This window comes from Gavia stellata, chromosome Z (assembly GCF_030936135.1).
Source record: "Gavia stellata isolate bGavSte3 chromosome Z, bGavSte3.hap2, whole genome shotgun sequence".
NCBI lineage: Eukaryota > Metazoa > Chordata > Aves > Gaviiformes > Gaviidae > Gavia > Gavia stellata.
Window position 1 is genome coordinate 82,917,263 of NC_082637.1, and position 26,367 is coordinate 82,943,629.

General features: G+C 38.7%; 1 protein-coding gene across 1 annotated transcript in view; it reads right to left on the reverse strand.

The window, feature by feature from the left end:
• Positions 1–435: 435 nt before the first annotated feature.
• EDIL3 (EGF like repeats and discoidin domains 3) overlaps positions 436–26,367 on the reverse strand; it is a 261,216-nt gene continuing 235,284 nt past the window's right edge. The window contains exons 10-11 of the mRNA XM_059833892.1: positions 12,431–12,586; positions 436–585 (exon numbers count right to left, since the gene is read on the reverse strand). Of these exons, the coding sequence (XP_059689875.1) occupies positions 436–585; positions 12,431–12,586 (306 nt within the window). The remainder of the gene's footprint in view (positions 586–12,430; positions 12,587–26,367) is intronic.

Below are 26,367 nucleotides of genomic sequence, written 5' to 3' on the forward strand. Positions count from 1 at the left end.
CCCAAGTAAACTTATTGCTAAAAGCTGCAGTATCACTTTTTGCAAGTAAGATGACAGTATGATTTATGGAGAACTCGTCAGCCCAATGTTTCTAAAGCTGCAAATGAGCTTTGTCATGCTATTTCTCTTCCCTTGTAAAAAGGATGCTGCTGTTTTTCCCTAGCACGTTTCAACTAGTGTGAACAACTCAAAGGAAAACTAGAAAGATAATTGCACAGCAGAAGGGACAACACTAACAGATTTCAAGGACAAAATTGGATTGGATCATTTAAAGGGCAGGCTTAGACCTCCTTGCGAAAGACAGTTAGCGGCCTACCACAAAATGAGCACTTGTTCATGAAAAACCCACTCAGCATCCTACAGGCTTTGCACAGTTTCGTCTACGGAGGGACTTTTAGCTACACTGAGAGCTGCGATGCCTAATGGAGATCCACCTCAGTCCTCCGCTGTGCAGCCCAGCAGCTCCGACCGCAGGGTGATCCTGCCGTACCATGACCACGGGAGGATGCGGATGTGCCGGGCGTAGATCGGAGGATCGATGACGTTCTTACGGTGCGTGTCATTGTCAAAATTTCCCTGGAACACCTGAGGGGCAAGTAACGAGAAGATTTAAGCCTGCATGGCTTAAGGAACAGCTGTGGTACACCCCTGATGTCCCTGGGCACCTCCCTGATCTCCATGCGGAATTTTGATCATCTGGGCACCCAACTGATGCTGCAAAGAGCACCTGCCTTTGTTAAGACCTGGGGATTTTGTTGCAGGGCAAGGACCTCAGAGCTGGGTATGAGCGTGGCATGCTCAGCCCTGGTACAAATTTAGCTTTTGATTCAAAACTTAATCTACTGTTCTGCAACACCCAGGGCCCAGCTCTAAAAGTTGCATAAAAATAATTAACATTTAAAAAATTAAATGTCTTTTTACTTGGCATTTGTATCATGTCAAATTAATCCCAGGAGATCCTGTTATTGTTTCCAACAAAATAACATTAATAATTAAAGTTAAGAAGAATTTTTATTGTATCACTTATGAATGCAGCTTGGATGCAACTACAGAAACCCTTGTAGAGTCAGTGATTGTCAAGAATACTACCTTCTTCTGTCAAACAAAAGTCAGCATATGAATTAAGGGCATCAGTTTGTGATCAAACTAAAAAATCCTAGCCCAGTACAGTGCATGTTATGATGTAATTTCCACTAGTACGGGTTAACCAATACATAAGTGAGTTCTCAAACTTCTGTCTGTGTTAAAACAACGCTGTATTTTTCTCCCGGCAGCCACTATTTAAATTCAAGGGCCATACCATCACTTTTTGGCAAAATGATCACATTATTCTCTTGGGGTATTTTCAGTTTTTATGGGAAATGTTCATTCTCTTAAAATGTCAGCTAATTCACTTTTCATTTGTAAAAACTGTGTTTGATGGCTTTTTGACTTGAAATAAATGAGTTTCGTTTGCATCATGCAGAGAAAGAATATGGACCTCCTGAAGAAGGGCTTATATGACTGCCTTAATGCAGAATCACAAGTTTCCTAGACGTTCTTAGGAAAAATGCCAGAGGTTGAATTCAGAAGAGCTGATCTACTATTTTAGCCCTTAAGCTGGTTCTTTTGTGACATGTTTACAAAGGACTATAAGAAAATCTTCACTTTTTTGTCTGTATGCTGCACGTTTTCGTTGAATTTCGAAAGCTTCTCTCAGGTGCTATCAATTTGGCATCTCGAACAAAATGTGTATCTTCCACAAGTGATGCTCTTTCACAAGTAATAAATTTCCCTTCTCATCTGGCATCTCACTAACACAGCGATGGGAGCATTAGAGCACCTAGGAGTTAAGATAAATGGATAAAATTGCAGACAGACTGACCACAGAAACAACAGTGCTGTGAGGCTAAGGAAAAAGTGTATTTACTACAGGGCAAATTGTTTGTTGCCCAAGTACAGTGTTGATTACATAAATCAGCTGCAGCTTGAGCTAACAGGATTGCACCTGAATTTGAGTTTCATTTCTGGCAATATAGCATACGATAAAAGGCAGTAAGCTTACTATTAAAGTTACAGAGTGGCACCCTCCAATGTACAATATGCAGCTAGGAAAGCTTAAAAGTGAATTTTTTTCATTTGATTTCCTGTGCATGCATGCAGTATATCTTTATATTTTTCACCAAGCCAGGTGATAAGCAATGCAGAACTGCAGACAATTCTTGCTGCAGAGCTACTGGAAAATTCTTTTACTCTCTATTTTATACTCCCTATGGAAGATGTATTTCAGAGGTAACATTTAAATGAAGGCTTAGAACAAAAAACATTGTTGTTTGCCAGAAGAACCCATCTACAGCCCCAGTATTTGTATCTGCATATAGCTATGCAAAGTAAATAAAAGTGTGTGATGCAAACCAAGGAACAAATACACCTGAAGAAGGTAGGATTATGTCATTTACTTGGAGCAGGAAAACAAGAATTAAATTTTATTTCTAACTCATACATGATTTCATTAGCACTTGAAGTCAAACTCATCTGCTTCAGAGGTTAATTTATGCAAATCTGAAATTTACCTTCTCTCAAAATTCAAGATCTGGTTTCAAGAAATTAACCAAATGTGCTAGATCAGAAAAAGGATTTTAGGGAAATAAATTTATCAGAAAATGAGGGAAGCATTTTCAGCATCCACAAATGTGACCTGCACAAAATATAATATTCTAAAAGCAAATGTACTGGATTTTTTTCCTGTGGACCCATGGCAAATTTCTTATGGGAAAAATACATTCTTTGTCACTCTTCATTTTACTTCAGCCTATGTTCACTAATGGAGTCACGGAACTTGGAAAGAGCAGGGAGGACGAAGGACAAAAACTGTGCATCTGACTTATCAGTAGAAAAAAGCTATTTCTGTAGCCAAATATAATTTCTCTTTAATTACCTATTGCTTTATGCCCAAACAGTCAATACTAAATGAACCACCTAAGCAATTAAAAGCTCTTGAAAAGATGGTAGCCTCATACCATAAATGTTCACTCCTCACATTCCTTTCTGAGAAGTTTGTTCCAGTATAAAACACCTCTGAAGACTGTAACAATTTATTAGCATTCAAGAAGCTGATGTTGGAGTTATAATAGATAGCTCTGTAATTTTTTCAGATGAAAAAAAAAATGCCCAGTGACAATAAACCCCAAGCTGATTAGTGGTCAAGGAATAAAGAGCAGAGTGTAAGTTACTAATGTCTCAGTGCATAAAGCCAGCTCATATCTTAATTTTGAGTTCTGGGTTGGTGCAGAACTGATCCTGACTTATCTCAAACAGCAAATATACAGAGTGAAGTGGCAAGATGGCCACAAGCACAGAAGAACATTCTTTTGCAAATTATTAAATGAACTAAGTCTCTTCAGCCTGAAAGGAAATTATGATAGACGTCTATAAAATTGTAAGTGGCATGGAGAAAATCAACAGCGGGCAATATTGAACTGTCCCCTTACCAGAGCCACAACAGGACAAGAAATGATAGCAGGTTTGTTCTGAGCCACCTAAAGGTCACACCTCCCTATAAAACACGTAATTAAACTGTAGCACTGTTTCCACAGCCTTTAACTACTGCTAAAAATCAGACAAACTATTAGGGTTAAAATCAGCAGGGGCTATTAAAAGTAGAGGTGGAAGAAAGCTGGAGGTTGGGAAGGTACACTAAGGAAGAATAACAGCCCTATGTTTTTTATTTCTCTAGTCATCTGCTACAGGATGCTCCCTCCCTTGGACAGAGCTTCAGCCTCACCCAGCCCAGTGGCTCCCCCGTTACAAGGTGCCTGTGTTGGCAAAAGTGGACTGAAGCTCCTGCATTTTGACAGTCCTATTGTAGAATGTTAAAGATTTTACAGTGGATGTATCTGTTTATGTCAGTCTGCATACTTAAAAGGTGTAACTGCTTAAACATTTATTCAGCAGCTTCAGCAAGTTTACACATACACACCCCACACACATATGTGTAGCTCCTCTGTAGCTTAGTCTCTTACAGCTGCTATTAAAATAAAAAAATAGAAAATGCATGCTGTTGTACTTTTAAGTATGATAACTTATTTTATGATCAGTTCATAAAAAAGAGAACAAAAACCTGGAAAATAAGTACTGATATTTTCTGCAAAAAAGATTTCTGAAATATAAACATCTTGTTTATAATTGTGTCCAACAAGGAATTTGGATGTCTTGCCTTCAAACATTCACTAAGATTTTTCAATAGAACTAAGTGTTTTATGGCATAAGCAGCAAATCCGAATAATGACTGTGTAAATTGATTCATATTTTAAAAAGAAAGCTATTGTATATTTTATGATAAAATAATTTAGAAGAAATACCTGAAGAAGAATAGCTTGGGAAAAGTGGAATTTATTACTAGTGATATTTGCTTTGCTCCAAATGTAGAGCTGGAAACCAGGTTTTAGGGCATGTCCATTAACAGGTGGCTGCAGTAGGAAAGATTGTTTGTGACGCTGTGTCAATGGATGTGCAAGCAGGATCAAAATTCTCTGCACAGAGAATATTTCTGGATCTCATGTCTTGCAGAAACTTAATTTGCATGAAAATTCTGCATCGGTCATAGCATTATTGGTTCCTGCTATTTATGATGGCTGAGAGTTGAGATTTTAATATTCAAGCCTCAGATGGTGAAGTCACTATGTTTTCTGCTGTACCTTAACCATATTTTTTACTCTGAGCAGAATATTTTAAACATGTTATTTCACAGAGCAGTTAATCCTGCTTATATTACAGGCAGATTATTTAAAAAGAATAGCTAGACCTAGTTTCTGTTTGGAGTTTTCTTCAGTGCAGAACATCTCAGTGTTCCGACAAATAAAGGGGGCAATGTTCGTTTGAAATCTAAAACAAAGCTGCATAAAAAGAAATTTTTTTCTTTTATTTTGGAAACATTTTATTTCTTTATTACTATTCACTGAAGAAGACTTGCTTAAGCAAGAGAGGGAATCTGCAGATTTGAACAGACCATTTACTTGCTTTAAAGTTTTTTATTGTTGGTGGAGTAACTGTGTTCACCATGAAGAATTACAAGTGAACAACACCAGGTAAAAGGTAGTAAAGGATGTCTTGGTTTCTCACCAGAAACAGAGCTGCTGTTTATAGGCATACTCCATTCTGTGGAAGATGCCTTCCACTCTAAAAGACTGGGCAGGGGTTTTTTTGATACGCATATATACATATGTAAACACACATGTATGAGTGTGTGTGCACATGTGTTTTTGGAGTGATTAAGAGGAGAAAGACATTCTTTCTTTTTGGTTGGTATACATAAAACCTCTGCAGGTTGGTGTAAATTTTCCACTCCTGATCTTAGCCATCCTCCTTTCTTCTTCTTCACAGAGCACTTTCCTCGGGACAGGCTGAAGAGTCAGGAGTTGGTTGGCATGCAATGCATAGCTATGCAAAAGGGTCCAGTGCCAGGAGAAGGCCTGGGTTTTCCCTCTCTGTGATACATGAATAAGAATGTGTATTACATGACCTTTATTATTTCTTTGAGTTCAGAGTAGGTATCAGGCAGATAAAACTTGTGAACTTGAAAAACATGCTATCACATTCTTGTTATTTTTTCCCACTTGATCTGTGTACTGATGCTACTGAAGTGGGAACTTACTCCGCTGTACATAGTTTATAAGTGCTTTATGACAGAAGGTTCAAAGCCAAGTAAAAAGAGAAATATTTTGAAGACCAACCTCCCTCCAGAAATACTTATAGTAATTCAAGGTAGAGACTGTTAGTACGAGCATGTTGTCTTCTTTCAGCTCTTAGTGTGGTACGAGGGAGAGAGACATGTGTGCTGGAGGCACAGCCTAGAATGAGTATAGCTAGATCTTCATCTTATACAAATCATGTTAACTCAGCTGAAAGTAATAGAAGTCACTCATAATTTAAACCAGTGCAGAAAAAAATAATATCACAGTTAGATTAGAAATATTATTTTAAATAATAGTATTAAATAACAATAATAATTTAAATAATATTACTAAAAAATTGTTCTTTAACTGTGCCAAGTGTGTAGATTATATGTAGGAATTGAATCTATCATTGTAAACCAGGTCTAATCATAATTAAACAGCATACAGAAAAATCATTAGCAAATCTAGCAGAAAGATTTTTAACATGACATGATCTAACTTTCAATTTATAATTAGGTTCCTGTCTTCTGTTGCTATGGCAATTAACTAGACATGCAAAGCATATAACTTATAACTAGTTCATCATTTTGTGCACAAATCCAGAAGGCTATTTGCATACTGGACATTGTCTACCTGCAGTTAATTGCACTGCTGATGGCTAATAATGACAGACAGTGCTGCAGACTGCTAGACTCCTTTAGGCTACGTGCAAATGTTCTCATCTTATTTTAAAAAACAGCCTCTAAAATGCCATGTGACATTGCAGTTGGCCTTGAGTTACCTACAGCAGGCTGTGCAATTTATAAATCACATGTGGAATGTGATTTAAAAAAAAAAAAAAAAAAGGTCAAATTTAGTTTGGAAGTCCTTAGCTTTGGAGGCATAGACAGCTACTGACCTCTAGTTGAGAAAAACAAGATAGCTATTAGGTCTGGTCCTTTTTCTAAAATAAATTTTCTTCCTACTTGCCAGCCTGCAATGCAATTTATTTTCCTTCCTGAAGACAACAGGAAAAGATTTCATATTTTCCAGGCAACTCATTCAAACTATTTAAAATGAATGAGAAAGGCTTCACTTTTTAAAGTCATGCTTTTTTTCCCCCCAGTACCTTTTCATCTGCATTCACAGAAGTTTAGCACAGATGTGAACTCAAATGATGGGCCGTTAAAACAGCAGAAGCCAAACAGGAGCTGCAGGAGCCACTGTTGTTGGAACAGCTTTTCCATTTGACGTGGCGCAAATAAGAAAACTGAACATCATATTTCCTTCTGTTTGAAACAGCTAATTTGTTGCAGATTGACCAAAGATACAGACTGCACACAGTGCACTTGTGAATACAAGACACCAATACTTTTTCCTTTGTACAATAACTTCACAAATGATGAAGAGGCAGAAGTGAATAGCTTCAGGAATTCACTGAGATCCGCTGGTACATTAGTCCTCATCCTGTAAACTGCTAAAGAGTGAGATATTCAGCACCAGACAAGATAAAGCCCTCAGCTCTTACTTCAGCCTGACCTCGGTGCCAGGGAAGATTATGGAGAGGTTCATCCTGAGGGCGCTCACAGGGCACGTGCGGGATAACCAAAGATCAGGCCCAGCCAGCACGGGTTCTTGAAAGGCAGGTCCTGCTTGACCAACCTGATCTCCTTCTATGACCAGGTGACCCACCTAGTGGGTGAGGGGAAGGCTTTGGATGTTGTCTACCTGGACTTTAGTAAAGCCTTTGACTCTGCCTTCCACAGTAGTCTCCTGAAGAAGCTGGCGACTCGTGGCTTAGACAGGTTCACTCTTCACTGGGTTAAAAACTGGTTGGATGGCCGAGCCCAGAGAGTTGTGGTGAATGGAGTGAAATCCAGTTGGCGGCCGGTCACAAGTGGTGTTCCCCAGGGCTCAGTTTTGGGGCCAGTCTTGTTTAATATATTTATCTATGATCTGGATGAGGGGATCGAGTGCTCCCTCAGCAAGTTTGCAGATGACAAAGTTGGGAGGGAGTGTTGATCTGCTGGAGGGTCACAAGGCTCTGCAGAGGGATCTGGACAGGCTGGATCCATGGGCCCAGGCCAACTGTATGAGGTTCAACAAGGCCAAGTGCCGGGTCCTGCACTTGGGTCACAACAACCCCATGCAACGCTACAGGCTTGGGGAGGAGTGGCTGGAAAGCTCCCCCGCAGAAAAGGACCTGGGGGTGTTGGTCGACAGCCGGCTGAATATGAGCCAGCAGTGTGCCCAGGTGGCCAAGAAGGCCAACGGCATCCTGGCTTGTATCACAAATAGTGTGGCCAGCGGGAGTAGGGAGGTGATCATGCCTCTGTACTCGGCGCTGGTGAGGCCGCACCTCGAATGCTGTGTTCAGTTTTGGGCCCCTCACTCCAAGAAGGACATTGAGGTGCTGGAGCGTGTCCAGAGAAGGGCGACGGAGCTGGTGAGGGGTCTGGAGCACAAGTCTGATGAGGAGCGGCTGAGGGAGTTGGGGTTGTTCAGTCTGGAGAAGAGGAAGTTGAGGGGAGACCTCATCGCTCTCTACAACTACCTGAAAGGGGGTTGCAGAGAGGTGGGTGTTGGTCTCTTCTCCCAAGTGACAAGCGATAGAACGAGAGGAAATGGCCTCAAGTTGCGCCAGGGGAGGTTCAGGCTGGATATTAGGAAAAATTTCTTTACTGAGAGAGTGGTGAAACACTGGAACAGGCTGCCCAGGGAGGTGGTGGAGTCACCCTCCCTGGACGTGTTCAAGGAACGTGTGGACGTGGCATTGTGGGACATGGTTTAATGGGCATGGTGGTGTTTTTTTGGTTTTTTTTTTGGTTGATGGTTGGACTTGATGATCTTACATGTCTTTTCCAACCTTACTTATTCTGTGATTCTGTGATTCAACGCATTTTAAAGTTACAATATTCATCCACAAATCATTCTTACCAGCCTACCAGTATCACCATAATTTCTGTGTCTGAGACATTCTTTTTATCTTTGCTTTTCCAGAATGTAAAATGACATATTTTGTTAGGACTTTAAAAGTAGGTTTTTTTCTTTTATCCTGTCTTCTTTTCCCTGAAAGTTTTTGGAACCACCTTTCTCCTAAATTATAGGTTGATTGTACAAGGATCACAGGATGAGTATAGGATGAGTAAATCAGCTGCAGAGGAAATAAGAAATCTATATGTTCTATCCTTTATAGAAGAAATCAAGATGTTCAGTTAATAAATAGAATGAATGGGGGTAAATTATGAATAATTTATGCTTGGTGCTGTTGATAGTTGCCAGTATCTATATTTTATCTCCTTTCTGTATCTCCAGGGGACAGAAGAAACATTTCATGAAAGTTTCACTTTGCTGTGAAAACATGGTTTCTCCAACAGTGTTCTTGCATTTTGGGCTAAATCTGGTGTCTTATCTTAAGCTAAGGAAATTGTTGCATATCCTGTGGAAAGATGTTACTATTAGACAGGACCAATGAAGCTATTTCTGTTCTGGTCCCTTTGGATGAGGCACAGCATTGCTTTTTCTTCGGCTGTTTTTTTTTTTTTCCATTTATATGTTTGTTCCACTGCACACAGACCAGACTGTGGCCAGTATTTCTGGTGCTATACACATCCAGTGGGCAAATCCCATCAGACCTCACCGCATAGACACAAGCCTAGCTGGAGCGGTGATGAAGGGTTTGGTGTCAAACTGGAAGGTTTTACTGGGTGACGCTCCATGCCTCTGGCCGCATGCAATTTATGTATTCTCAGTAATGAAATAGATGATGGAAATAGAGTTGCTTGTTAAAAGTGCAGATGTGGCCAAGATTTTCCCATTTTGAAAAGTGGGATCAAAATTCAGAGTGGTCTTGACAAATTGGAGAAATGCGCAGAAGATCAATGGTGCAATTTAATAATGACGAGTAGCAAGCTAAACCTTAGGAAGTCCTAACCAATGTCACAGGTACAATATGGAGAATGATGGAGCAGGCAGGAGTTCACCACTAAAGAATGCAACACTACAACAGGCTTGGGAAACCACACTTCAGGAAGAGCTGGTCCAAGCAGAATGATCTGAGGTTGAGAAAACATACCCTTTGAGGAACGACTGAAAGAACAAAGATTATTTTTTCCCCACGAAGAAATTGAGAAGAAATAAGTTAACATGTTTCAACCAAAACAAACTGTCTGAAAAGAGGAAGATAAAATCACTTTTTTGCGTCCCCTGAGGACAGGGCGGATGTACTGTAGGGAGGGGGATAAGCAACCTTTCCACCTTTAAGGATGTTTAAACACTGGAATAGGCTGCTTGTATAGTAAAATTTTTATCACTGGCTGTTTCTACAAACATATTAAATAATAATCTGGTGGAGAATGGCACAGGGTAAGAGCATTGTATGAGGTGAAGCACAGGTGAACTAATTAAGCCTTAGTTCTAACAATGAACTGTTTGAACCTACTCCTAGGATGGCAGGAAGAGACTTGGGGGTTGTTGAATCCCATCTTCTGCTGAGAAGACCTCAGATGGGATGGGAGGAGAGGAGCATAGTCTCTTCATGGGTCAGGAGGTATATGTTTAGGTGCTGTCTCGAGGTCCTTTCCAGTCCTACCTCCTATAAAGTTTTGCCAAGTTCACTGACTGGCATCTAGCATTTCTGGAATGTCAGACTCTGCCATCGGACTTTTGACTTTTCCAGACTTTTTTCATATGGAAAAAATTAAAAATAGTAATGATATTTTGGATTAATGTTTGTGTATCAGAGACTGAGGTCTAGATTTGTATCAAGTGATCTTGTTTGTTTATTTCGTACAAATTTAAATTCAGAAGTTATAACTTCTAATTTCCAGCTAAGTGTATTTGATCTTACTCTGCTTTTAATTGCTCTTGATCTGTTAAAGAATCATAATAAGATGCAACTATTTTATTCTTAGGGATATTAGTTAATATGGGATGTGAGATGTTTTAATAAGACAATGATTAAGAGTTTTCCATTGCTCTTAACGGACTATGCATATAACAATTAACAATCCAGCTGATGATGAAAGCAAAAAGAATTTAATTGCCTTGGCAAATGTTATAAACAAGTGTAGATTGGAACAGTGCTGTTAAGTGAGAGTGCATTTTCTTTTAGATTTGCTTGGAACTGTTACTGTGTTTCTCACTGGAGATTTGAACATGTTTGTTCCCTTTTTCAGGAAAATGAATTCAACAGTTCGCTAATAGAAGTTTGGATTGGAGAAGACTTTTTTTTTCACAGTAGATCTGCTTCTGTTTTTAAATGCCAGGGATTTAACATGGGATGTGTACAAAGTACTGAAGTCATTATCTGTCATTTATCTTGAATGCATTTATGGTACGTTTACGAAAGGTGAGTTGTTTGTTTCCAGTTTTTATCTGACAACCGATTATACTAGACACATCCATAATCATTGGTGTCAGGACCATCTCACTTGGATGGCTAAACCAACTGATTTTGTTTTCCCTATCTAAAATCCTTTAGAATTTGATAGGGAAAAATCTCAGTGCAAGATAAAACCACAGTGAACAGCCATTTGGCTTTTAAGAGTGGTGGTTTACAGTATCATCTTTGGATAATAACCTTACAAACATCACATGTCTGTGCAGACACACACATACAGTTAAGTACATATTTAACCAAGTAATTTAGGATACCTTCCCCTAATAAATGGATTTATTTTTTAATCATTTAAAATCAGTGAAATTAAGAGATGCAGTTGTCTAAGCCCTCATCAATACATCTACCTGTACTCATACAACACATATCAATACGTATCAAAAGCTTTCTCATTACGTCAAAAAAAAAAGAATTTAATTGAACTATATGAAGGGTATTAATTTTTTACTGAAGAATTTTTGTTTATTCTAAGAAAAATAAGTACAAGTGGGAACATTTATCACCTGAATACAGATGTTAAAACGACCAGATTTGAGACATGCATTATCAGACATATCAGCCATCTGGTATTGTTATTAATGTATCTTTTGTTTCAATCAGACGTAAACCCACTAATTCACATTTTGTCAGCTTGCTTAATGTTTCCCTTAAGCAATGCATATGCTGTAATCTCTTTCTTAAGAGACGATATTATTAATTCAGGTATTTGCAGTATGTAAGTGTTATACAGTTTAAAGGAAATAATGTATAATATCCTAAATAACAAGAGAAAAGTTAAATGCTTCCAGGTAAATCAATCAGCAAACCTATACTTTCTCTACACCTCTCATTAAACATTTGCAAAGGAAATTGTGAAACTTTTTATGTTTTGTGTTCATTTAATAGTGCAATAAAAAATAATGTTCCCATTGGGTATTTGACACCCTGGTGATTAATTTCCAGGAAAAAAAAAAAAAATCAATCCAACATGGCTACATAATGAGGTACACTAAAGATGTGCTTTACAGAAAATTACAGAAAATAGTGCATCCTTATCAAAATATGCACTGAGACACCGTTTTTGAATATACAAATAAACCACTATTTATATACCTTCTCCTCTAGAGTTAAAGGAAGAAATAATTCCAATAAATGGAGAACTGTAAAGTTTTATGTCCCATATTTAATAGCATTAAATCAGGTGCATTGCACTGATAGGTGTGATATTACTGCACTGTGAATGTCATTGTGTTATATGACTCTTTTTTATTCACCTTGACTTTCGTCTGTGGGATCCTATGCATATGGAACCCTATAAAGCAGGCAGCATGCAATAATCTACAGGCTTCCAGCACTGGAGTTACTACAGATGTAGTCCTCTGTCAATGCAACCAAAATATCAATTTTCTCTTTGCTTTACCTTATCCTTCTTTTGTTTTTCATCTTGGTATATGATCCAGTGCTCCCCATCATTACTGTAAGCAAGCTTGTAGGACCCCACAAATTGGACGTGACCAAAATCTTTAGCTCCTTGGGTAATTATGCCAGTGATTTTTGTAGGGACAAGCAGGTCAACCTAAACAAAACAAAACCAAAATAAAACACAACACAGGAGAACATGATTAGAACAGTTTGTGTTTGCAGTTTGACTTTACACCACGCCAAAGCAAAATGGCGCAGCACATCACACATTGTTCGCAGGCGGTTCTTGGATGCAGGTAGGAAAACCCAGGGTCGTTAAGAAGCCCTTTAGCGCATGGTGAGAGAGGACCCAGTCCAAGAAGTGGCTTTGCACTGCTTTGTAACTGTGCCCACCGCATGCTGACACCATAGACAGTAACTTTCCTTCTCCAAGCTCCAAGTCAATTTACTTTCATTTTCTGTTTGTTACTTATTGTTTATACCACCTAACAACAAAACAGGGCTAATCTTGTGCCATTATCCATTGTGCTAGGTGCCATACACAGTCCGAACAAAACAGCAGCCTCCATGGCAAATAATTTGTAGCCAAAAAGTGTTCCCATGTGGTCCTAATAATCAGAATACAATATGCCAGAGGTTGATTCCCCAAGTGCCTTTCTATTTCCTTTGCAGTAACACAGTCTGTGCTTTACTAAGTCTTTTAAAACATTTGCTATCACACTTCTTTTCCTGCTGATCTTTTCCTGTCTCTTTAAGCCTTTATTTCTTTTTTTCCCTCTAAAGCTCTGACTTTTTCATTCCTTGATTTTTTTTTGAGTTTTTTATTTTATAATCTTAGCACAAGACTTTTAAAAATGCAAGGCAGGAATCTTAAAACCTAATAAAATCTGAGCTTTCAAGTGGCTTTCATGTGGGTCAGCACATCTGTGATCAGTTCTTTTGAACCAGAACCCAACACTGAATATAACAGATTTAGGCCAGATGCCTTGGATTAAAATGATCAAGGAACAGAACGCAGTAACAGAAGTAAATTGACCTAATAATGTATTTTTAGAGGAAGAATGGAAGAGTTGAATTCCCTATCAAAATTGACATTTTCTTGAAATGTGAAGGTAAAACTGAGGCTTCATTCTGTGTCCTCCAGCAATGCGGCAAGCCAGTAAAAAAAAAGAAAAAAGCTAGATTTATTTCAAACTATAAATGGCTCTGAAGCAGTTGGCATTTTTAATATTGTTCGTTAAATCAGGCAAGAGAGACTAACAGTAAAAATATTACAGTAAAATGAGAGGAGTGCTGAACTCAATGAGAAGATGAGTGATATGTTTTTACAGCAAAAAATTAAGAGGAGAAGGTGAAGAAATAAAGAATCTCTGGCTGATCAAATCCTGAAGATCCAGTCTTGCGATTTTGGGAAGCTGAGGCCCCCTGAGAAAACTAGATTTTGACCGGAATGTGGGGCAAGACAGAAGAACAGATGTGATACAAAGCACTAGGAATTAATCATGAGAAGAGAATGAAAAATAAACAAGCATAAGAAGTCAGCTAGTCCAAGCCAATGCCTTTGAAAGATGGACACTACACTTTGGACTCTATAAAGAAGAAAACACAGAAAAGTGTAAGAGTACATTTATAAGAAAAGAAGAGGAAAACTGACTCTTTAGAGCAATCAGAGAAGGAACACTGGAGACCCCTGCCCCAACATTTGAAGACAGGTAGCAAATAATGAGTAGCAAATCCTTTTAACAAAAGGAATAACTTAAAAGCTTCAGCACTGAGATACTATGATAGTAAGTGGAAAATGTCATTGTCCACAGATGGTCCAAGAGTTGTGGTTCTACCAGAATTAACTAATTTATTGCCATCTGATAATTTATTGCCATCTGATAGCAGCAACGTGCTCAGAGAAGCACCCCAGCATATGAGGAAAGTATCCTTGGGAGGCAAAACTCTTTTTGTTTTCTCTTTGGTTAATGGAGAGAGAGAGGTACTCAATCAATGATCACTCAGAGCAGGAGTCCACTTTGGATGCTCTCATGGACTGCTTGAAGGGACTTCTTTCTTCTGCAAGAAGTGCAGGGGGGATTGCTTCCATAGCCTAAGTGGGCCCCAGGGAAATGAACACTGGAAATTAGTGTAAGTCTTTCATGAATTAATAAACACCAGGTCTCTAGGTCTTGCTTCCAAATATTTTTGAGTCTAAATGAATAGTCTGTTTTTCAGAAAGGCTGATCTGGTAAGGAATCACTAATTGGACCACACTTCCAGGCAGCATTTGAACTAAACATTTCAGAGTCAACTTTAGATTCTCTTTATAAATAATTTTAACATTAGCATTTTCCAAGTGTAACCTCTTTTAGCAGAGAATGGTTATTATACTAAAAGTTAATGTCTCTCCTGTTAACTTGAAAAAATGCCTCCATAAAAAAGTTGTTTATTTTTAAAATGTTGAAAGTAATCTAAAAGCATTTCACAAATATTTAACATGGCCATGACACTCAGAGTATTTCTCATTGAAATTCAGAACAGGGAGAAAAAATTCTCATTAAGATTCAGGGGATTTCAAAGGTAAAATCACAATAAATCTTTATTATCACACAGATCTAGTGTTAATAAAAATGTCCTAGTAAAAATTGTTTTGTGCTTATAGGACATATCCAGTGGCCTTGTACTGTTTTTCAGAAAAATGATGTGGAAAGCTGAAAGGTAATTTGGCATATGTTCAGTCTTTTTCTGAAAGACTTACATAGCATTATGTAGAATATGTGTGTGTGTGTTATATTTAAAAATAATATTTTAAAAAAAGAAGTAATGAATAGACAGACTGTCCTAGGTCTTGACAATATAGACAATGCATCTTGCTGGAGATGGAGGAAAAGAATAAAAGGATGTAGCACCAGCATCTCCTTCTCATACTTCAGTATCTTATTTACTTATTTATTCGTCAGCTGATGAGAAGCCTTCAGGCAATAAAGATTGCTATTAACCTAGCATTAAAGAAATATAGCTTTTACTCTGTTGCTTTATTACCTACTGCAAAGGGTTAACACCCTTGCTTTTCAGTCTTCCTATTGAAAGTACTTTAGAGCAGAAAAGTGAGAAGAATTTACACCAATTTCCAGGCAAAACATCTGCATTAAAATAGCTTAAATGAAAGTCATAACTTCCGATCAGGATGCAGAACACATTTATTCAGTTAGTGCAGATTGCAAGTAACAGGCAATCAAACAAATTACCAGGGAGAGAAGTTGAATTAACACACAACCACTATGTACTCTTCAAAGCTGAATGTGATTAACAGGATCACAATGTGACTTGGGCTTTTTCAATGCAGCAGAATTTAGCACGAGGTAGAGGCAATTAGTCTGCGACTGATAGGATCATTAGCTGGTTACAATAAGAACCATGGTTTACAGTTTAGTGTACATTTCTACAAGCAGCTGATCAAAAAGCAGTTTAACATCTTGTGTCTGAAAGAACTCTCTTGGGCTATAGCTACTCCCTTTGTACATATCTGTTTCTCACCTTGCTTCAGATGTTAAAGACAATTCAGTGTGATTTGGAGGAGAATTAATTTACGAAAATTACAAAGATAGATCCACCTGAATAGGAAACATTTTTAATGAACCACTGCACAGATGTGCAGCATGAACTGTGTGTCAGTGTGCAGTTAAATGTGGAGTGACTAGTACTTATACTGTAAGTAGGTCTTCTCGATCAGGAGAAAACAGTCACATGCATGCTCTGTCCCTGCTCTGAATAGTCCGAAGCTAATAAACCTCAACTCTCCGCTTCTGACTATGCACGTGCCCAATCTTCATATAGCCACCTTCGCACCTGAACTCCTTGAGAACTGCAACTTATAGATGCAGAGACCTTCCGCCAGGTAACATTCACTTCTCCCAAAAGCAGGAACATAAGGATGAGACAATTCTAGACATTTGGGACAGCTGCTCATAAATCAGTTTGGATCTGCAAGCAGTACAACTGCATTTGCATGCACTGTGCTTGAGCACAGCTATACCATTTCTGGCCTCAAGATAGTCCTCATGGTGATGGATTGCCTACCACAACCTACTGGCTTATATCAGGAAGCTCAGTACAAGTGGAGAAGATGTGCCATGAAATATCAACCATAACTTTCTGAACATTCCCTCCCCACTCCCAACACACCTTTTCCCTCTTCTTCATACTTGGCGGAAACAAATTAAGTTCCAGGCATTTGCTGGGACTATTAAGGAGGCAGGACAGCACATGAATGATAAGCCATGTGTGGACAGGACTCAGGAGAGGAAGTGGGTAGCTTTCATGAGATCACACATGGAAGCTGAGTGACCACACAGCTCAAGTAGTCTCTCCTGGGACAGAAATACACACTGCGACTCTGGCTTACAAGAAGACAAGCCTCAAGAAGATACACATTGCAGAAGTCTCCAGCACCTTAGACATTAACAGGGGAGATGCCTCTAGATGGCCCTACATGGCAACCAGATCTGGTGGCCTTGCATGATCGGGGGACGTTGGACCAGATGACCCCCAGAGGTGCCTTACAACCTCAACTATTCCATGATTCTCTGATACCTATCAAAACCCAGCCACACTGCCCAAGGCATTGGAGACAGGGAAACCGATAAACACAGGCAGGCTGCATTTACACTGACAAGCAGCACAGTGCAATGGGCAGAGACCTGTAAATCAAAGCAGCTGATATGGAGAAGAGGATGTCTACACAGTGTGTGCTGCAGGGATTTTACTTCCAGCTAGTCTGGACCAACCTTTGAAGCACGTCTTTTGGCTTAAGTTCATCTGAAAGGAATCCATTTCATGCTCTGTGAGGATACTCCGTCATGTGAACCAAAGCATGAAAAGTGAAGACAGTCTTTAAAAATAACACACTCCTTATCTACGCTGTAATGTTAAAGGAAAAGAAAGAACTCTCAGAATCCAGGGGGCACCGGGTCCTATTTCACCATGAAGATAATGGCAGGATGGCTCACCTGACCTTCAGCTGTGCATCTCTTCATCTCAGGACACACTATCTCGGCTTCAATTCAAAGATGCAAAGGAGAGACATAGGATGGAAGATTTCAGGAGTGCTGAGGTTTAAGGTTAGTTCAATAATGTTTTTTAATAAAAATTTAAAATGTTCATTTTAGTCCTCTCCTTATACAGATATTATGTTTCTGCTCCCAGTATAGCTAATCCCATGCCCAGCTTTTTTTGTAATTTTAGAGATGTCATTTTCTGCCAGTTTTTCATTTATTTACCTTTGTAGTTTTTGTAGATGGTTTTTTATCACTTGTTGCCAGATGACTCTGATGAATTTCGGGGTAGTCCTACTCTATTTGGCAAATAAAAGAGTCCTTTGGACTAAAAGCACCAGGGATCAAACAGAAAGAAACACGAATCCAACTACGTGAGAATAAGAGGGAAGCACTGCCAAGGTCAAGGCAGTACTTACCCTTAAAAGATTGAAAAAAGAAGGCCTGCATGGTCTCCAGCTTCTACTTCACCAAGGTGCAGATCTGCCTATCACATATGCTGGTCTTGCAAGGAGGTCTCGGATATTTTGGGATGCACAAGGTAACGTTAGAGACTCAAGGTAATGTTAGAAACTCATGGTTGGGCACCTGAATCCCACCAAGACAGTCTAATGCACTTAAGCTGTCCTCTTCATTTAAGACCTCATGGCACCCATGATTTTTCCCGGGTAAACTGGCACACTTGAGTAGTTGCTATCTGCACCTAACCATAAGAAAAGGAGGGACAGGCGTGCAGTTTCTACAGCATAAAGGCAGAACTGCAGCTCTCCTTATCTTATTGCATCAGATTCAGGCGCTTAGCGTTCTCCTCCATGCCCGGACACTGGAGATAAAAGGAAAATTGGTGACAGTACAGTACGCTTGCCACAGATGTGCAACATCTATATGTTTCTAACAACATTTCAGCAACATTTCTTGTTTGTAAACTATGAAGCTTAGAATTTCAGGCTGTTTGCCAAAGGCTCATATTAAAAAACAAAACCACAGACTATAATCCATCATGCCTAATTGCATCTACAAACTTTGAAGGAAAAAAACAACCAAGCAACTATACACACTTGGTAGAGAAATCTAATTTCCATTGTAGCATCGTAAGTGGCAGAGTGTTTTTAGTATAGTCACTTAAATATACATTAGTAGGGTAAATACTTATTAAGAAAATCTGAAAAAACTACAGTAAGAAAATAAGTTATGAGACAAAAGGAAATGCTTTAGAAGGAGCCATAATAATCTGATAGGAAGAAGCATTTCAGACTGTTTTGTTCAATATTCCACTATAAAGGATTTGCATTCTCTCTAAATAAAATAAAATAAAATGAAATAAAATAAAATAAAATAAAATGTGTTTACATTTAATTGGGTCCGTATTAGCTAGCATATGTTTAAAATTAAACTTCTTCTCATGAACCCAGGTAGAGATGGGTTGTTTTCAGATGAAATAAGATTGGAGTGCCTTTCTTCTTTAATAATGTAGGTTTTGTTTTGCTTGTTGCTTTTTCAATTTAAGCTTAAACCTTCAACGTTATTTTAACATTGTGCCACTGTATTTTTAATGACTGTAGTCCTCTAGCCTAGGATAATAAATAAGACTCTTATTTTCTTATTTAGTCTTATTTGCCTCTTCTTAAAGAACATATTTCCTCTGAATCGCTTTATGACTGCAGCAATTCCGTATAAGAAACAAGTTAGAAAGAATACCATGTACCATCAGCTGCCCCCAGTACAATTTAAAAGTGAGACACTGGGGTGTGAGGCCTGTTGCTTGAAATCTCTATGGCCTGTCAAAAATACTTTTCAGGCCATTACTCTGAAATTTTTGAAGTGAAACACATACAGAAGCTCACAGGTCACTTCATTTCCATAAGCAACTTCTTAAGGAGCAGCTACTTCTTCAATAGCATGGACTGTGTGAATCCTTCGTTAATGTATTTATGTACTTAGTAATAATGGTTATATAGGTATTATGGGAAAAAGAGAAATAAATCACCTGAATTACTATAGAATTTTTTCAGCATTTTCGTAAAAATTCAGATAAATCAGATTTATATGATCAACTGCATAGCCATTTTAAAAGCAGCATCTATTTCTCACAGAGAAACTTTTTATAACCACACTTTACTAAACCATGACTAATCTCATTTTATTGCTGTCTCAAACTTAAAATGTATAAAAAAAAGAAGCAGCCAATTTTAGCCTTACGATCTGGATTTTCAAAAGTGCCAAAGGGGGTTGCTACCCATTTCCTATGGGAACTCAGGGCACTTGATGTTCTGTGGTGGTAGTATCAGCACACTGGTAAATCCCGCCTGCAGCACACAGAAGATAACAGTTTTCATACTGATCCTGCAAGCTGGAATGACTGCTCTGAGTGTCAGTAACTCCCACAACTTATCAGGGAGTATTCACATCCTCATGGGAAATGGCAGTACCTGCTATGTCCAGGTCTGAATACAGTCTGAAGTAAAAGAAAATTTAGTATTTCAAAATGATAATATCAGTGATGATTAAATCTATAACCTTTTCTGCTAACATTGACTATTTCACATCTGTGTACAGGAGTATTTTTACCATAAATGGGATTAGAGGATTTTCGTAGAGAAGACAGTTGATTGCATTGGTCATCAACAGTCAAGAAACCATTAATAAAACAGCAACAGTCTCTCTATCTGCTATGGAATATTCAAAGCTTATCAGCCCTTGATGATGCTAAGAGATTTAAAAATAGTCCATTAAATTACCAGTGATTAAGCAGGCTTAGACATCTGGTGGAGTTAGAAGAAGCTTTTGAGCTGCATTAGTACACTTCAGAGTTGATAAAATCTGTAATACCATTCTGTGTTAGATCAATCAATTGGAGTTCTCATGGGAAAGTCAAGGACAAAACAATACTTAGCCATTTAAAAAAAAAAGAGAAAAAATATCAATATGATTGTGAGTAGTTCATGGTAAAACACACTGACAGTGAATTATGCCACCTTTCTGTCAAGGTCTTCAGCTGAACAGTACTGCAAGCAGTTATTGTGCTGATCCTGGCACCTAGTTATGGCTAGAAATAGATATGGAAATGGGAAAAAAATTTCATGTACATTCAGTTCTTTACTAATGGTACATGTCTTTAAAAACAAAAATTGCATAAAACTGGATGATAGTATCTTTCAGGAGTTTAATTTCTGGAAGATATAATTTAAAGCAGTTATTGCTGTACTAACAATAATGATGCTGATAACTTTTGATCAAAAGATTTTGACTATGAATAAAGGTGAAAATAAAACACAGAAAAGAACAATTACCAAGGTAAAAGAAAAAAAAATTATGAACAATATTGGCCATTTCCATTTCTGCTTGTCTTTCCTCTAATTTATAAATAAGGAACAGCTCATCCTGAGATGCTAGATGGGCATGCTCCACTCTCTTTAGATTGCAAGAAGAGCAAGAAAGAAGTTCTGTTACATCTCCTTATTTTACTAAAATATATCTCAAGTTGATGAGCAAATTTATCAGTAGGATTTCCTGCGTGCCACCAGTGCTGTGGGCTCTGACCCACTGCGATTCCCTAGTTTTCTGCTAAAGACCATTGCAGGGAATCTCAGGTGCTGGAGTGGGTAAAACACCAGCAAAATCCTGGCAAACACAGATAGGAGAAAACTTGGAATGTAAGCAGGGGAAATGTGGTCTATTTAACTGTAAATTTCAGAATGACACTTGATAACCAGAAATGTGAAGAGCAAGGAAGTTAACATTTTATACCAGCACTTCAAAACAGCATCAAACTTTTGAACTACAGTCAGGAGAAATCTAGGTATCTCAGATTTCATTTATCTTAGGTTTTCAGTGCATTATGGGTTTCAAACTGAAGTCAAAGGCTGATGATGCAATGCCTGGGAAAGCAAAATCCTTCCCTACAAATGAATTACTGCAACTTCTGCTTGGTTTTCAGTAGAGAAGATAATGTGACACCTTTTATTAGAGGACTGATAAATATCTTTGTAAAAATGTTGGGATCATAAATGGACTCACCTATGCATAAATAGTGGTAATATGGAAGTTCATTATTCACCTGGTCAGCTTTTCTCAAGTGATTAATAATGTTGCAAATATTTTCTGCAGTACATAAAAATGTCCCGATAATCTATGAGTATCTGGGCTACAGATCAACAAGTAAACTGAAGATAAGCTTGCACACAAGATACTGCAAAGTGACTAATTATTAATATAACTACTGAACTGTTGAAATACTAACAAAAACCTGCCTGTAAGCAAAGTTAAATCTGCCTAGAAGATAAGTGGTGTTTAGGCTGAAAGTTCCTCCCTGTATTTAAAAGCTCTGGGTGCATGACTCTTATTTTCATAGGAAATGCAGCCAAGACGGCGTCATTCAACCATTCTTTTTAAGAATGACTTTGCCCATCTGTCAGCCAGGATTATTATGCATAACCTGTTTCATACAGCTATGCTGCTGTAGCTGTAAACTAAAAATGTCAAAATTGTGCTACCAGACTTTGAAAACAACAGTAAGCTGCTTTTTTTTCTCTTCTTTTTTTTTTTTTTTTGTTCCCTCCTGAAATGATAGGACAGGCTCTTGTTTCCAGTGATACACTGTTAATGACCAGCAGAAATACACAAAATTGGTGCACTACAATGTAGGAATTGGCTTTGGCTTTTTTAGTTAGAGAAGTATTTTTCCAGGTTTATAGAAGAAACCAAGTTTCTTTTTCCTTTTAGACTAAATGGCTTGGCACTTCTAAGGCAATAATCTCGTAATGTACTGGCTTGAATACAATTAAAAGGTCTATTAATCTTCATTCTCCAGGACATAAGAAAGATTATCTGTTGTTAGTCAAAAGGACACCCTGGAGCCCCTATTATAGAGCTTCGTAAATAGACCTCTGGTCAAAATAAGACTAGGCTACTGCCAGGACATATCCAACCCTGGGACTCAGTTCTGCCTTTGATCTGACACAGACGTATTTTCTTGGCTTTCAAAACACCCTGTAACGCTTATCGGCTCTCTGCACCTACTGCAGAGCGTGTGGAAAGCACATGGCATGACTGATTTAAGGGATTAACACTTTGCTAAAATTGTTGACCAAGCCTGGAGTTATAAAGGAAAATATTTTCATGTTCCCCCAAAGTTTAAAAAAAATAAACAAATCACTTTGCACTGTCAGAAATGGAAAAAATCTTGAGAGACGAAAAAGTATGCTTTTGAAGCAGTTGATCTGTATCTTGGCCATTAGGTCTGCCTGGCCCAGCTTCAGTTTCTGATCTGGGTAAGGAAAAGAAAGGTCATGAGAATGGACTTCCACATTCCAGATAAAAGTAACAATTGAGTAACTTTTACCATTTTTACCACATATTCCATTTTAGAGCTTTTGTGATGAAAGTTCCTCAAAAACTGATTGACTGGGAAATAACATAGGAATTTTCAACACAGAACTTGGATTAAATGAACTTCCAAAGTTCAAACCCAGATGTTAAACTGGAACCCACAGATGCAGTAGCAGTTAATTCAAACTGCACTGTATTAAATTAAATATTAAGTAAAACTGATCTGGAACCAGAGCTTTAGTTTTTGGAAGTGATTCAGAAATGATTTGTCTCTGAAATTTGAATGATATTTCTCGTAAAATTAAAAGTTTCACCATTTTAATAGTGATATGAATTTCTAATGAAGACATTCAAAATTATCTATCAAAATATTTCATTTTCATAAGGACAGGTATAACAATAAAAATATGAATTCCAAAATATTTTGAAGTTAACTTAATAGCAAAAAAATAAAATGCTGCATTTTTCACTTAGAATGTTTTCCATGTCTTTTCTTAAAAATTGTTGAAAGATTTATTTTTTTTAAATTGACAGCTATTCCATACTTTGTACTATTAAATAGTTAATCAAAGGGGTACTGATGCTTTGGTGCACAGACAACAGGGTAAATCAATGCAGACAAATTATTTCCTAAGCTTATCTGTACTATTCTCAGCTTGAAAAAGAAAAGGACACATAAAACTGGAGGTCTGTGAACATGGAACTTGGTTGTTGAAGTTACATCTGTTTTGGAATTAAGTATATCTCCTTATGCCTCAATGGACCATATTCCTTGGGAAAATGGCTGACTGTCTGTGACTGGCCCTGACAACTAAAATTAGTCCTGAAAAATATTATTATTAATTTTCTTCAGATTTATAAAATTAAACACTCCTACTTTTGCACTCTAACACATGTGAGAACTTAAAAAGAACATAGTGCAGAAAGTTGGCTTATAAATATATCTATCTCAGACTCTCAACCAACACTACAACATGGTTTACAGATTATTTTGTAAGCCTAAGAAACCTAGGCTTTAGGTGACTGAGGCTTGAAACAATTTAAAAACTGATGACTCCCCACAAAGAACACTGGACAAAACACTTCCAGGGTTATAGAAAGGGATCTGCAGCTACAGTCCTTCTTTTGATACCCGTCCCCCCCCAGAGGCCAGCAATGGTCAGGCATAACCAGAATTTACACCATTCAGGGGTGAAACTGGATGCAATGGACTTTCTGTCAGGGCGCACAGAGATTTTATGAGCCTGCTTGGTCTTTTTTACCCTTCTTTTTCACTCACCTCCAACTGATTCTTCATTATGCTCTACAGTACTTCCACTGAAGAAAACAACATGCAAACCAGACGTGCATGTTTTTTATAACCTAAACACAACCTAGAGTAGGTTCCTACACATAAAGCCTCTCTAAGCCCTCCTGAAACAAACAGAATGAACTCAATGATTGTTAATGGTCATATCAATACCCGCCTAGTGGATGAGGGAAAGGCTGTTGATGTTGTCTACCTGGACTTCAGCAAAGCCTTTGACACTGTTCCTCACAGTATTCTCCTGGAGAAGCTGGCGGCCCGTGGTTTAGACAGGTACACTCTTCGCTGGATAAGAAACTGGCTGGATGGCCGAGCCGAGAGAGTTGTGGTGAATGGGGTGAAATCCAGCTGGCGGCCGGTCACAAGCGGAGTCCCCCAGGGCTCAGTTTTGGGGCCAGTCTTGTTTAATATATTTATCAACAATCTGGACGAGGGGATCGAGTGCACCCTCAGCAAGTTTGCAGATGACACCAAGTTGGGCGGGAGTGTTGATCTGCTGGAGGGTCGGAAGGCTCTGCAGAGGGATCTGGACAGGCTGGATGGATGGGCCCAGGCCAATTGCATGAGGTTCAACAAGGCCAAGTGCCGGGTCCTGCACTTGGGTCACAACAACCCCATGCAACGCTACAGGCTTGGGGACGAGTGGCTGGAAAGCTGCCCAGCAGAAAAGGCCCTGGGGGTGTTGATCGACAGCCGGCTGAAAATGAGCCAGCAGTGTGCCCAGGTGGCCAAGAAGGCCAACGCCATCCTGGCCTGTATCAGAAATGGTGTGGCCAGCAGGAGCAGGGAGGTGATCATGCCTCTGTACTCGGCGCTGGTGAGGCCGCACCTCGAATGCTGTGTTCAGTTTTGGGCCCCTCACTCCAAGAAGGACATTGAGGTGCTGGAGCGTGTCCAGAGAAGGGCGACGGAGCTGGTGAGGGGTCTGGAGCACAAGTCTGATGAGGAGCGGCTGAGGGAGCTGGGGTTGTTCAGTCTGGAGAAGAGGAGGCTGAGGGGAGACCTCATCGCTCTCTACAACTACCTGAAAGGGGGTTGCAGAGAGGTGGGTGTTGGTCTCTTCTCCCAAGTGACAAGTGACAGGACTAGAGGAAATGGCCTCAAGTTGCGCCAGGGGAGATTCAGACTGGATATTAGGAAAGAGTTCTTTACTGAGAGAGTGGTGAAACACTGGAACAGGCTGCCCAGGGAAGTGGTGGAGTCACCCTCCCTGAAGGTATTCAAGGAGCGTGTGGATGTGGCATTGTGGGATGTGGCTTGATGGGCATGGAGCTGTGTGGTGTGAGTGGGTTGTTTTTGGTGTGGGTTGTGGTGTGTTTTGTGGTTTGTGGGTGGTTTGTGTTTTCTGGGTGTTGGGTTTTTTTTTTTTGTTTTTTGTTTTTTTTTTTTAAATGGTTGGACTTCATGATCTTACAGGTCTTTTCCAACCTTAGTGATTCTGTGATCTTCGAGATGATACTCAAAAGTCACCTTTTAGATGCATTGAAAGTATTAAACAATATTACCACCATTTCCAGTATAAATAACTATACCTGTGTTCCAAACATCATGCTTCTTGCTTTCTATGCTTAACATAGTAAAGATTTGGACAACATCAAATGTTACGTCACGTTCACACTAAGCAGGTTAGTAAAAACATTTGAGTCATTTTTTAATATATGAAGAGTGCCAAAACTCCCTAGGAATACTTTGGCTACAACTAATTGCAACTAACATTTTTGAAAAAGAAGAAAACAACTGTTTCTTGAACCAAAGATAGTAAAAGAGAAATGTATAGCTATTGCTGGAAAAGCAAACACAGTCCTCTCAAAAACATAACTATTTTCTAAAATAAACAAGGCTGGATCCCAAAGAAAGTAATATCTGAAGCAGAATATTTGTGAAATTCTACATTTGCTCATACCCACACAACCCCTACTGACAACTGTTACGGCTAACAAAGAGCTGCACACATACCACTGAGTGTGAAGTCTTGTCTGCCATAAAACAGCAGAAAGATAGGAGATCAATTATTAATGAAGTCGAAATTGTAACTTAAAAGTTTTGAGGATGAACACACAGAGAAGTCTGTAAAATCACAGATTTAAGAAATCTGAAAAGAATATATTTTCAGTTCTGGGCGATGCGTTTTCCTTGTAAATCCATCAAATATTTCTAGCTTTTTTTGTTTGTCCCTTGTGTTCCCAGTGTTCCTTTCTCAAAGATTAATCTCCTGAATAGCCCCTGAAGCTCTTGCTCTGCCAGGTGGGTATAAGCCTAATT